Source organism: Onychomys torridus, chromosome 21 (assembly GCF_903995425.1).
Source record: "Onychomys torridus chromosome 21, mOncTor1.1, whole genome shotgun sequence".
NCBI lineage: Eukaryota > Metazoa > Chordata > Mammalia > Rodentia > Cricetidae > Onychomys > Onychomys torridus.
The window spans coordinates 33,031,863-33,045,744 of NC_050463.1; the positions used below are offsets into that span (position 1 = coordinate 33,031,863).

The following is a 13,882-nucleotide window of genomic DNA, read 5'->3' on the forward strand; positions in this document are numbered from 1 at the left end:
TTTCTCTCCAGTGCCTGCATTGGCATCTGGCATGTAACGTATAGCCACTGTTGGGTGAATGAATGAATGAATGAATGAATGAATGAATGAATAACAAAGCAGCAGCTAAGCAGCTGGGGTCAGGTCCCCTCTTCCCTGTCTGTCTGCCTTTGTGGCCTTTCAGTCCTGTGTGTCTTATTACGTGCCTTTCTTCTTCACCTGCTACACTTTGTTTTTCCTCCTTCCCTCTCCTGGCAGTCTGTTTGTCTCACTTGTCCTGCTGTCCTGCTTTCTCTTCTTCCGGCCTTTGTGTTGTCTTTGATTTTTGAGACAGGCTCTCATTCTGTGGCCCATCTAGCCTGGAACTCACTCGGTAGACCAGGTTGGCCTCAAACTTGCAGTGATCCTCCTGCCTCTGCCTCCCGAGTGCTGGCATTACAGGTGTATGCCACCACACCTGGCATCCATCTTCTTGCCCCGTTCCCTTTGCCTTGACTTCCTCTGCACCGTTCTACCCTCCCCGCTGGGCTGCCTTGCTCACCCCTTTTGCGTCTGCTTCCCCTTCTTATGGAGTGAGTCGGTTCCCTTTCATTACCAGCTTATTTTCACTCTTTACCTCTCTAGACTCCGGGTGTTCAACTGGAGTCCTCGAAGAAGCATCTGGGAAGAGGCCAAGCCCAAGGAGATTGCCAACTTATACACCGTCACTGCCTTGGCCTGGAAGCGGGACGGCTCACGACTCTGTGCGGTGTGTTGTTCTCGCTCCTTTCTGTAGTGGCGATTGTCTCCAAACTCGACTAAAATGCTCCCTGTGCCAAGGCACCACTGTGACACAAGAGCTGCTTCAGCTGCCTTGTGACTTCAACCTAAAAAGCTGCTGTTAAAGGCAGGAAAGGGAGACTTACACTTTCCTGGAGACCTCAAGGGACACACTTGTCCAGGGGACCCCGATTTCTCCCTCATTATCCAATCCACATGTGATGCCTGTAAGTCCTCTTCGGATATGTCCAAAGCCTGGCCACTGTGAGCCTGAGGATTGAGGTCCCGAGGGTGTATCTAGACACCGTCCTGTGCCAGCACACCCGTGCCCCGCCTTCCACACCGTCCTTTCTCTCTCAGGGCACACTCTGTGGCGGGGTGGAGCAGTTTGACTGTTGCCTCCGGAGGAGTATTTACAAGAACAAGTTCGAGCTGACGTATGTGGGACCCAGCCAGGTGAGCAGCCGATGGCCTGGCATGCTGAGATCGCTCATGGCCCACCCGTCCTTGTAACATTTCCCCACCTGCTGGCCACAGCCACAGGCAAATTCAACCTTCATCGCCCCTGGCAGAGCTGGCCTAGGGAACAGAAAGTGTCAGGGTGACTTCCTGGCGTAGAGTTGTTCTGGCCCATTGTAAGAAAAGGTTTAAGCACCAGGCTCAAGAGTCCCGTGTAAAGCTGTCTCCCCAGCACTGCCCACTAGAGGAGTCGATGAGCAGGATCACAAGGTACCAGAAAGCTCCAGGACTCTGTCGTCTTAGAGACAAACTTTCACTCTCCCCCTGTCCTTCCCTGCATCCGTTATTGGTGTGTTCCTTATCTTTCCGTTCGCTCCAGAAACATTTATCCTTTCTCTGCTGTTGTTAGTGCTGCTAAGGACTCAGAATACGGAGGTGATTTATCTGGAAGACACTGTACCAGGGCCAGAGATATGGCTCTTATTCTTCTCGAAGAGGACATGAGTTCAGTTCCCAGCACCCGTGTTAAGTGGTTCACAACAATCACATGTACCTTCAGCCCTAGGGGATCCAGTACCCTCTTCTGCACTCACCCTTGTACACACCTACATACATAATTAAAAATCTTAAAAAAAAAAAAAAAAAAAAAAAGAGAGAGAGAGAGATACTGGGTTCTGGCATGTGGCCAGTGAGTTTGAGGCCAGCCTGAACTACATAGCAAGTTCCAGGCCAACCAGGGCTACATGTCTCAAAAAAAAAAAAAAAAAATCAGAAGTAGAAGAGGAAGAAAAAGAAAGAGAATCTAATCTTGGCCTTGTCCCTTACCAGGTGATAGTGAAGAACCTGTCTTCAGGGACCAGGGTGGTGCTCAAGTCCCACTATGGCTATGAGGTAGAGGAGGTGAAGATCCTGGGCAAGGAACGGTACTTGGTAGCTCACACGTCAGACACGCTGCTGCTCGGAGACTTGAACACTAACCGCCTCAGCGAGGTAGGAACCGAGAATGGTAAGGTGGGTAATGGGATGTCTTGGCTTGCTAATTCTGGAGACACGGGGGCCCCAAGGGGTAGGATCCCCAAAGGAAACCGTTCTGATGCTGGTGACCTCGTTTCGATAGTGAGAGGTATAGACTCCTGGAGTATCACTTTCCATAGCTGGACTGGTTTTTTTTTTGCCGCCATCTCTCAGAAATGTGGGGACCAGGGCAAGAATCTGATGAGCGCATCTTTTGTGTAACGTCAGCGCCTTCTGGACCGCCGTCCCTCTTCCTCCCCACTGACATCCTTCCAGCCTTGTCCTGGGCACTTGTCCACACTGCCTCTGATGCTTTCTCCTCACTCTGCAGATAGCCTGGCAGGGATCTGGTGGCAATGAAAAGTACTTCTTTGAAAATGAGAATGTGAGTAGAACTTGACTCCCCCCACCATTTCCTAAGCCTCATTCCGGCTCCTAGTCAGAGGGGTGGGTGGCAGGGCATGGGGAGACTGCCGGCAAAGGGAGAGGTGAGGGAGAAGCCGTCCTGAACCGCAGTGCCCCTTCCTCCATTCTTCTCCACGCCTCCTTCCCGGTCCTCCCCAGGTGTGCATGATCTTCAATGCCGGCGAGCTGACCCTGGTAGAGTATGGGAGTAATGACTCCTTGGGTTCGGTGCGCACTGAATTCATGAACCCTCACCTCATCAGGTAACCTCACAAGGTTCTCTGAACCCTTGCAATCCAGAAGGACTCCTTTTGAACCTCTGAACTGTATGCCCCCAGATCAGTCTAAAAATGTCATCCCGCGTGGTGCTTCAGAACCGTCCAGAAGCCCCCAGGCTGAGTCCATCTTACCTCGGCTTGTTCTTGTCGCAGCGTCCGTATCAATGAGAGGTGCCAGCGAGGAATGGAAGATAACAAGAAATTGGCTTATCTTGTTGATATTAAGACTATTGCTATAGGTAAGATGCTCTTATCACTTTAATACGGAAACAGATACCTGTATTGCACTTCAGTATCATAGGATCACATTCACTGACAAGTCCAGGAATCTGAAAGGTACCAGGTACACATAACCTCATTTTTACAGTAGTTATAGGAAATATTTAAGTCCCTGTGGGTATGTCTTTATGTAAGCATCTAGCTATGGATATATAAATGCACAGGCCTATCAGCTAGGCCTATATATTTAATTTCCATGTTCTCTAATTATATATCATAGGGTCAGCAAGTAGTGAACAGTAGAGAAGAATTATCAGCAAATTTAGGAATTTTCCTGTGTAGGCATCATCAAATCATAGACTCTTTAGAACTGGAAGGGCTGTATTTTTATATCTTTTATTAGTAACTAATAACAATAGAAACTTAATTTGCATTTCAAAAGTGTTTCATTTATAAATATTAACTTTGTAATTTGTATCACCAAATGCTACAAGCATGGAAGAAAGGATGGAGAATAGCGTAGTATCCTCCAGAAAGTGTAGAGACGGGCGTGCATACACAGCATAGCTGTGCCAATGGGACTCTGGCACCAGCTCCCTGGCTGTACTTGCTACAGTGTGAGCCTCCCATAGTTAGTCTTTCTTCGTTTCTTCACTCCCAGAGAGGGAGCACTTAGACCCCTGCCTGCCACACTCGTTTAATAAACGAGCTGCTGATCGTCATGGCATGTCGTTAATATGTGCTTACCCATGCCTAGGTCTGTGGAGTCCTAACATTTCGATGCATTTACATTGGGTCTTTTCCCTCATCTCTTACTCATGGGCATTTAGAGTGTTAATTTTTTTTTTTCTTTTTAGTTGTTTTGTTTTATTTTTTTTTGAGACAGGGTTTCTCTGTGTAGCCCTGGCTGTCCTGGAACTCACTCTATAGACCAGGCTGGCTTTGAATTCAGAGACTACTTCCTCTGCCTCCTAAGTACTGGGACAAAAGGTGTGTGCTATCACACCCTGCTGAGTGTTAATTTTTTTTAAGGTTTATTTATTTTATGTGTATGGCTATTTTGCCTGCATGTATGTCTGTGTACCATGTACATGCTTTATGCCCTTGGAGGTCAGAAGAGGGCATTGGGACCCCTGGAACTTGACTTATAGGTAAGTGTGAGCTGCCCTGTGGTTGCTGGGAATTGAACCTGGGCCTTCTGGAAGAGCAGCCAGTAATTTTTTTTTTTTTTTTTTTTTGAGCTGAGGATCGAACCCAGGGCCTTGTGCTTGCTAGGCAATTGCTCTACCACTGAGCTAAATCCCCAACCCTGCAGTCAATACTTTTAACCACTGAGCCATCTCTCTAACCCCTAGTTGTTTGGGGGTTTTCATTGTTTGTTTTGTTTTGTTTTTTAATCATAGCAATGCTTCTTGCTGAGGTCTGTGCTCAGGGCAGAACTGCTGAATCACAGAGGGGCTGTGTCTTCAACTTCACTAAGTGTTTCCCGTTGCTCTCCAGAGAGGTTGACCAACCTCAGTTCCTCTCCCAGTTAGAATTCCTCCTCTTCCACATCCTCTCCAGGACCTGAAATGCCTGGCGTGTGTGAAATGCTATTGCATTTATTATTAATCACTTGGATTTCCCCTTCTGTGACCTGCCAGTTCTTATCCCAAATGCATTGTGAAAGCCAAGTGTTTTGTTGAAGATGGGAAATTTTTTGCGTATGTATGTAGCCTCTGATGGGTACTTACATTGTAGTTTTTTTTCCCACTCTGTGTGGCTTGACTTTTCTCTCTTTTAGGTATCTTTATTATTGAGACATTTAAAGAATTGGTTATACTTATTTATGTCACGGAACTGGTTTGGGGACATATGTGCCATGGCATTCAGTTGGGAGTCAAAAGACAACCTGAGGCGCAGTGGGTCCTTTCCTTCCACCATGTGGCTCTAAGGGATCAAACTCCAGCCCTGCAGCAAGCACTTTAAAAATTAATTTAGGGCCCTTCTCTCTTCTCTCCGCGGTCTCTCTCTTTCTCTTTTTCTTTCTCTCTCCTCCTCTCTCCCTCTCTCCCCTCTCTTTCTTCCTCTCTCCCTCTTTCTCCCTCTCTCCCTCTCTCTCTCAATAAAGCTCTAGAAAGGTAAAAAAAAAAAAAAATTAATTTAGGGGGCTAATGAGATGACTCAGCATCTAAAGGTACTTGCCACCCTGCCTGATGACTTGACGTCAGTTCCTTCAAGAGGGAACTGACTCCTGTAAGTTGTCTGCTGACATCCACATGTGCTCCTTGCAAAATAAAAACAAACAAATAAAAATGTAACCAATAGATTTTTAGTTAAAAAAAATTTGAGTCTAGGGATATAACTTGGTGGTAGACTGCATGGCAGGCCTGCGTTCAATCACCAGAAGTGCCAAAATCATAGTAAAAATAATTGCTGATTTTTGAGGTCTCATCTAACAACTTTTCCCCTTACTCCCTCCCATATTTCAACATTCTTAAATCTTGCTTTCCACCTGGAATTTATTTTTGTATGTGATGTGGGTAGGGTTTTTAACTTTATTTTCTCCATCTGTTTAACCATTTATTGAAATCCCACTAGTTTGTTATGCCATCCCTGTCATAAATCAAACTTTCATATACATATGGGCCTCTTCTTAAGATAGTTTCATGAATATTACATTTTACATCTGAGCTCAGAAATGCAGGTATCTGCAGTGGGAATGATATGTAGGCCAGGAGGCCTAAGTTTCTAGTGGCAATGGTAAACTATGAGACTTCAGACAAGGCCATTCACTCCTCAGGGGGCATTTTCAATATATGTAAAATGACATAGTTCTTCAATTTTCTGAGTCACCAGTTCCTTTTCATGTAATGAAAAGTATAGACATTTTCCAGAAAAAAATGCATGAACGTCAAATTTTGCATACAATTTCAGTGTTCCCAGGAATCCTTGCAGCTCTAACATGGCTTGCTCTGGCTCGATTTTGGTTGCTGTTTTCTTTTTCAGTGTTTGGAGACAGGGTCTCCAGTTACCCAGATTGGCTTTACCCTTGAGTACTGGGATTGTAGATAGGAGTCACCATGCCTGCTGTCATAATTTCTATGTCTCCAAGTTACCAGCCTGTGTACTGGCTGGTCTCCAGTTGGCCATCTTCCTGACTCGGCCTTTCTGCCCTGTGCTCGAACTGTGGGTGTGAGCCACTCAGCTGCACTGAGCCTGGCTTTGCTCAGAGGCTCCCTTCTGTCCGTCTCAGCTTGTGCACTCCTTGGAGCCAGTGTGACGTCACCAAGGTCATTTCATTCATCAGCTTTCTCTGGTACCCAGTGACACACTCACCCTTTTTTATTTGTTTATTCAAGACAGGGTCAAACTAGGTAGCAGGAGCTGGCCGACATAGAAGGGCCTGGCCGCCCACTCCCACTCTCTCTGCCTCAGATTTCTGAAGGCTGGGGGTTATTGCAGTGTACCACCATTTCTCCATTAGATCTTTTAATTGCCTACAAAGTCAAAGTAAAACATCTATAATTCCAGACAAGTTCCTTGACAGGGTTTCTCTGTGTAGCCTTAGCTGTTCTTGGCTGTCCTGGAACTCTCTCTGTAGAGCAGGCTGGCCTTGAACTCACAGAGATCCACTTGCCTCTGCCTCCTGAGTGCTGGGATTAAAGGCATGTACCACCATGCTTGACGAAAACCAGTTTTTTAAGCATCCTAGAAAAATTGTGCAGTATTTATCATTTGCATTCCCTGTTGGTACCCCAATTTTTTTTTAAAAAAAAAAAAAAAAACTTATTTATTTATTATGTATACAGCATGTATGACTGTAGCCAGAAGAGGACACCAGATCTCATTACAGATGGTTGTAAGCCACCATGTCGTTGCTGGGAATTGAACTCAGGACCTTTGGAAAAGCAGTCAGTGCTCTTAACCTCTGAGCCATCTCTCCAGCCCAATAAAATGTTCTTAAAGCCTAACATGATTATAAGGCCAGCATTCTACAGATAAGTGCAGCCCTAGACATGGCTGGGATCACCCTTCTTACCCTCTCTTCTTTGCAGTGGATCTGATTGGCGGCTACAACATTGGTACGATCAGTCACGAGAGCCGTGTGGATTGGCTGGAACTTAATGAGACTGGACACAAGCTTCTCTTCAGGGACCGGAAACTTCGTGTGAGAGGGATTAGGAGGACCTCAGGCCTGGGCTGGTCCATAAAGGGCATGACAGAAACTGTTATCAGGGACTGTGGGGGCAAGGCAGGAAATGAGTCCTTGGTTCCAGATGCCATGGGCATAGCAGAAGGGGACAAAGAGTAGTCTGTACCCTGTCACAGCCTGTCTGAGGTACCCTGCAGGAGATTGTCTTCTGACGGGGACAGAGTCAGGGAGGGCGCTCCAGAGTTGGCTTCTCTGACTGCTCACCAATCTGTCCTCACGAAGCTGTGCCCTCTCCTCGGGTCTGGCTGACCTGGGCCCAGTCCCACTCCACCAGTGTGCCTCAGCCACACTTCGCTGAAGGTGTGGCACTGGCTTGAGTAGCCCCTCCCCGCACTTCCATATTCTCTTCTCAGTGTGGCATCACCAGAGGGGGCCTCTCTTTCGATTGGTCATTTCGGTGAGAGCCACACTGCATTGCAGACCTTCGGCTCATTTAGTTTTATTTGGGAGCCTTGCCTGTTAATCTGGCCCAGGGTTACTCTAAGAACGAAAGTCTGGCCTTCACCTAACCACACCTTGAATGAAGGTGTTAGCTTGCTTGGTCATCTCATACTTGACCAGAGTCAGGATATACCAACTTAGCATCGACTCGAGGGTGGCACCTCAGTATATCACTAACTGGTGGGTCGTTTACCACAGGGGAATGGACAGAATCGATGACATCACCACACCGCCTCCTAACTGTGCTGTCTCCTCCTCCAGCTGCATCTGTATGATATTGAAAGCTGCTCTAAGACAATGATCCTCAACTTCTGCTCCTACGTGCAGTGGGTTCCCGGGAGTGATGTGCTGGTAGCTCAGAACCGCAACAGCCTGTGTGTATGGTACAACATTGAGGCACCTGAGAGAGTCACCATGTCCTCCATCAGGGTATGTTGACACCAGGAGACCCCAGATGTGTTCATCTAATTAGTCAGAGCCCCGTGGAGGAGTCTGTGAAGGCTGCTTGATTTTCTCTGCCCACCACCCATAATCTCCATGATGAAACTGGCAAGCAGAGCTTTCACTCCCTCCCCATAGTGGCCTGGCCCCGGATTGTCCTGGCCTGGGTTTCCTGACCTCGTATTACATTCCCAGAGATGAGCCCACGTGGGTTCCAGTGGCCCTGGGACTGTGTGGAGTCACCATAGGGAGTTCTTTCTAGTCTAGAAGATAGACCCCAGTAGGAGGGATGGTTCCATGCCTTCATCCTTGTGCTGGCTCACTGTTATAGGCCATTTGGAATCTCTCCTTTCTCAAATTACACATAAAACACTCTCCACTGTTCTCTCTCTCTCTCTCTCTCTCTCTCTCTCTCTCTCTCTCTCTCACACACACACACACACACACACACACACACACACACACCAAAATCTGTTCGAGATATCCTTGAAACCTTAACAGGCACTTGAAGGCTCAAGTTAGCCAGCATGTAACCATCTCATAAGGACCTTGAAAGACTCTGACTTTGATTACCGCCCTTTTCCTTTGGTGGTCCAGTATTTTAATGCTACCTTTAGATTTTCAAATTACATTTATTTATGTTGTGTGTAGGTATATGCACACATTCACAAATACCATGGCATATATGTGGAGGTCAGAGGACAGCTTGTGGGAGGCGGTCCTCTCCCTCCACCATGTGGGTCCTGGGATTGAATACAGGCCAGTGAGTGCCTCTGCCTGCTGAGCCTTCTCTCCAGCTCCTAGTTCCGGTCTTCATTGTTGCTTCTGTGCTGGGATCAGACCCAGCATGCTTCAGGCACACTATACAAGTATTTACCACGCACTTTAAACTACATGCAATGGGTTTCCAGTAGACCTTTAGTTTCGATGGGTTTTTTGGTTTGTTTGTTTGTTTTTTGTTGGGTTCTTTTTTTTGGTTTTTGGTTTTGGGGGGTTCTTTTTTAGAAAATATTTATTTTTATGTTATGTGTTTGTTTTGCCTACATTTATGTCTGTGTACCACATGCAAGCCTGGTGCCTATGGAGACTAGAAGAGAGTATCAGGTTCCATGGAACTGCTATGTGGGTGCTGGGAACCAATCCCAAATCCTCTGTAAGAGCCAACCACTGAGCCATCTCTCCAGCTCAAAAGTCATTTGGTATATAGTCGGGTTACATAGCCCATGCTAGTCTTGAGCTTTCTATAGTCCTGTCTTCACCTCTTAAGTACCTGAGGGCTGGAATTACAGACCTGTGCCACCAAGCCTGGCTCAGCTTTTCCTCCTCCTCCAATAGTCATCATTCATTTTCATTTTCTCATTCCTTCTCTCCCTCCTTCCTGAATGGCCTGGACCCTCCTGCCTCTGCCTTCCCAAGTGCTAGTATCACAAGCATGGGCCGCCACACATGGCTCATGACATCATCATCTTGTGTGGAGTTTAGACTTGCTTCCGGCGATTTCTTTCTCTGTCTGCCTGCGATGTCTCCCCTCGGGACTTTTCTTCCTGGAGACTATCATTTAGAAATTCCTGTGGTGAATGTCCTTTAGTGGAAGATTATAATCTCTTGGTTTTTGACGATCCGAAAGTGGTTCTGTTTAGCTTTTGTTCTAAAAACACCTTTGGACTCAGTATCTGACTGACACCTAACTCTTCTTAGCTTTTTGGGTTTTTTGTTTGTTAGTTTTTTGTTTTGGTTTTTCGAGACAGGGTTTCTCCCATGTAGCTTTGCGCCTTTTCCTGGAACTCACTTGGTAGCCCAGGCTGGCCTCGAACTCACAGAGATCCACCTGGCTCTGCCTCCCGAGTGCTGGGATTACAGACCACCTGGCTTTAGCTTTTTGTAACATGTTATCCCGATAATTAACTTGCATGTTGTGTGCAAATGAGTGCAGGCGCCTGCTGAGGCCAGAAGAGGGCACCAGATCCCCGGGAGCTGGAGTTACAGGCTGCTGTGAGCTGTCTAATGTGGGTGCTAGTACTGAGCTGTACCCAGCCTTTATATATGGATTGGAATGTTATTCCGCTCAGCGTCTGTTGTGTTTCCCTTAGTTACGAACACACATATCTTCCTCAGTCTTGGGGACTTCTCAGCCGCCCTTCTCCCAGGAATTCTAACAAAGCAAATGCTACATGTCTTGTTCTGTCTCGTTTGCCTTTTCAGCGTCTTCTCTGTTCCTCCTTCTTGCCCCCTGAACATTCTGGAGAACGTCTTCAGATATCCCCCCACCCCAGAGTTAAATTTGGGCGGGGAACTTGTCCATGTTCAATGTCACAGGTTTCACTTCATAAAATTTCGATTGCGTTTTTCTAGTATGCCCGGCCACGCCATAGTCTTTCCTTACTTCATTTTCCATGTCATCTTTATATCTTTAAATAAGTCCTGTGTAATTTTATTACAGTGCATAATCTATAACTGCTGTCTTTAATATCTAAACTTTTTAGAAATCTAAAATTGCCGGGCGCTGGTGGCGCACGCCTTTAATCCCAGCACTCGGGAGGCAGAGGCAGGCGGATCTCTGTGAGTTCGAGGTCAGCCTGGGCTACAGAGTGAGTTCCAGGACAGCCAGGGCTACACAGAGAAACCCTGTCTCCAAAAAAAAAAAAAAAAAAAAAAAAAAAAAAAAAAAAGGAGTTGGGAGGCCTGACGGTACACACTTACAATCCCAGAGCTGGAGAGGCAGAGACAGGCAGACCCCTGGGGCTCAGCACTGCTTACTTGGTAAGTCCCAGGGCCAAGCCGAGATCCTAGCTTATGAAAGAGAAGGTGGTAGCCTCCAGGAACGACACCTGAGCTTGTCTTCTGGCCTTCCCACATGTCTACAAGCAGACACACAAGTACAGACATTACAGGTGTACACACACACACACGCACACACACACACACACACACACACACACACACACACACACACGTGTCTTGGTAATACTACTGAAGAACTGGATGCCGCTCTTTGTTGGTATCCCTCCAGGCACTGGAGCTGACCTCTGTTTATTGCCACAGCTCGGGCATTTTTATCAGCCTGAGAGAAACAGCGATAAGAAACAAGACCACTGTACTTCCCTGGGGGTGAACCCTGGGTTTGGTGGGGGCAGGCCGGCTCTGCGGCTCCATGGGCAGAAGCGCTGACCTGGCGTTGGGCGGTGGGGGGGCCTGTGCAGGGTGACGTTGTAGGTCTGGAGCGAGGCGGAGGGAAAACCGAAGTGATGGTGACCGAAGGTGTGACCACAGTTGCCTACACCCTGGACGAGGGCCTTATTGAGTTTGGAACAGCCATCGATGACGGCAACTACGCCCGGTGAGAGGCTGCACGCGCACAACCAGTGTGGCGGTGTCTAGGGACACCTGCAGTGACCCCCTAGCTGCCATCGCTCCCTGGGGCCCTGCAGTCATGGGAGGAGCCTAGATAAAACGGGCAAATACTTCTGGCCTTTCTCCTCCCTCCTCATGCCCCAGCGCCAGCGTCCCTCAGCCTCTCCAGACCCTACTTGACTCCTGTGCTCTGTTTCCCTCCCCCTCCAGGGCGACGGCCTTCTTGGAGACCCTGGAGATGACCCCAGAAACAGAGGCAATGTGGAAAACCTTGAGCAAACTGGCCCTGGAGGCAAAGCAGCTCCACACTGCCGAGAGGTGAGAGCCGCGGGGAACCAGGGGCCAGGGAGTGGGGCTCACCTCTGGGTTGCTCCTGTCCTGTGTGGAGGCACTGCTTCTACACACACACACACACACACACACACACACACACACACCACCAACAGTCTGAGCCCTCCCTGGTGCACTTACTCCAAACTCCCTCCCATCTTACATTTGAAGAATATATCTTTTAAAAAATAGTTTTAAATTCTGTGTATAAGAATGTCAGTGTGTGGTATGTGCGCAGGTGCCCGCCCAGGTCAGAGAGAGTAGTGTCCCGTCCCCTGGCGCTGGAGTTTCGGGCAGCTGTGAGCCACCTTGCTGGAGGTGCTGGACTCAAACTCCAGTCTCTAAAGAGCAGTGCACGCTCCTAACTGCAGAGCCACCCCTCTGGCTCCGAATACGCCCTCACAGTTTTGCTTCCCCTTCTTTGTGAGCGTCTCCCTTAAGACTTTGTTTCTTATTTGCACTGTTGCTGTTCACATATTCGTTTTCTTCTGTTTTATGATGTGGAAAATCTAGCCAGGACTATATGCTTACCAGGCAAGCCCTTTGCCACGGAGCAGCAATCCCAGCCCAAGAGATTTTCTTCAAGTTTTTAATTTTTTAAGATTTAGTTATTTTTAAGTGGGTGTGTATCAGTCACTTTACTACTGTTGTGATAAGACACCATAACCAAAGCAGCCTACAAAAGAAAGCACAAAATGGGCGTACAGTTCCATGGGGTTAGAGTCTACGATGGTTTAGGGGAAGCACAGTGGCCTGGACAGCTGAGAGTCGTGTCTTGGAACCAGCAAACAGACAGCATTGGAGATGGCAGAAAGCTTTTGAAACTTCAGAGCCCACCCCTAGTGACACAGCCACTCCTTGTTAGGCCACACCTCCTGATCCTTCCCAAACATTCCACCAACTGGGGACCAAGTCTTCAAACATCTGAGCCTGCGGGAGGCATTCTCATCCAGACCACCACAATGTGTATGTGTGCGTCTGTGTGTGGATATCTCCACGTAAGTGTGGTTCCTGCAGAGGCCAGAGGTGTAGGATCCCCTGGAGCTAGAGCTCCAGGCAGTCCTGCGTCTCCTTATGTAGTAGGTACGGGGAGTTGAACTCAGGTCCTCTGCAAGAGCAGTGCACTCTTAACCACTAAGCCACCTCTCCAGCCTGCCCACAAGTTTTTAACATGCCTTCTGTGTCTGTCCTGGGTGTGGTACAGAGGTAACAGACACAGTTGGGATCTCAGATTCCTTCAGTTCAAACCTTGGTCAGCTCTCCAAATGTACAAACTGAGGGAGGTTGCTCACCCTTGCCGACCCGGGGCTTTGGTTTTCTCCATAAAAAACGGGACACTCATGATAGTGTTGACCACACATGTTACAAACAAGAGTGATGTGGTGATGGTAGGAATGGCGGTGAGGAGCGTTGGTGGTGGTGGCGGTGATGGTAGGAATGGTGGTGAGGAGCGTTGGTGGTGATGGTAGGAATGGTGGTGAGGAGCGTTGGTGGTGGCGGTGATGGTAGGAATGGTGGTGAGGAGCGTTGGTGGTGATGGTAGGAATGGTGGTGAGGAGCGTTGGTGGTGGTGGTGATGGTAGGAATGGTGGTGAGGAGCGTTGGTGATGGCGGTGGTGGTAGGAATGGTGGTGAGGAGCGTTGGTGGTGATGGTAGGAATGGTGGTGAGGAGCGTTGGTGGTGATGGTAGGAATGGCGGTGAGGAGCGTTGGTGGTGGCGGTGATGGTAGGAATGGTGGTGAGGAGCGATGGCGGTGATGGTAGGAATGATGGTGAGGAGCGTTGGTGGTGGCGGTGATGGTAGGAATGGTGGTGAGGAGCGTTGGTGGTGATGGTAGGAATGGTGGTGAGGAGCGTTGGTGGTGATGGTAGGAATGGTGGTGAGGAGCGTTGGTGGTGATGGTAGGAATGGTGGTGAGGAGCGTTGGTGGTGGCGGTGATGGTAGGAATGGTGGTGAGGAGCGATGGCGGTGATGGTAGGAATGATGGTGAGGAGCGTTGGTGGCGGTG

General features: G+C 48.2%; 1 protein-coding gene across 4 annotated transcripts in view; it reads left to right on the top strand.

Moving 5' to 3' along the window:
* Ift172 (intraflagellar transport 172) overlaps positions 1-13,882 on the top strand; it is a 44,584-nt gene that overhangs the window by 8,521 nt on the left and 22,181 nt on the right. For all 4 annotated transcript variants that reach the window (XM_036170712.1, XM_036170713.1, XM_036170714.1 and 1 more), the window contains 10 exons: positions 604-727; positions 1,099-1,194; positions 2,026-2,187; positions 2,543-2,596; positions 2,776-2,879; positions 3,048-3,133; positions 7,151-7,263; positions 8,011-8,178; positions 11,391-11,527; positions 11,752-11,859. In XM_036170712.1, the coding sequence (XP_036026605.1) occupies positions 604-727; positions 1,099-1,194; positions 2,026-2,187; positions 2,543-2,596; positions 2,776-2,879; positions 3,048-3,133; positions 7,151-7,263; positions 8,011-8,178; positions 11,391-11,527; positions 11,752-11,859 (1,152 nt within the window). The remainder of the gene's footprint in view (positions 1-603; positions 728-1,098; positions 1,195-2,025; positions 2,188-2,542; positions 2,597-2,775; positions 2,880-3,047; positions 3,134-7,150; positions 7,264-8,010; positions 8,179-11,390; positions 11,528-11,751; positions 11,860-13,882) is intronic.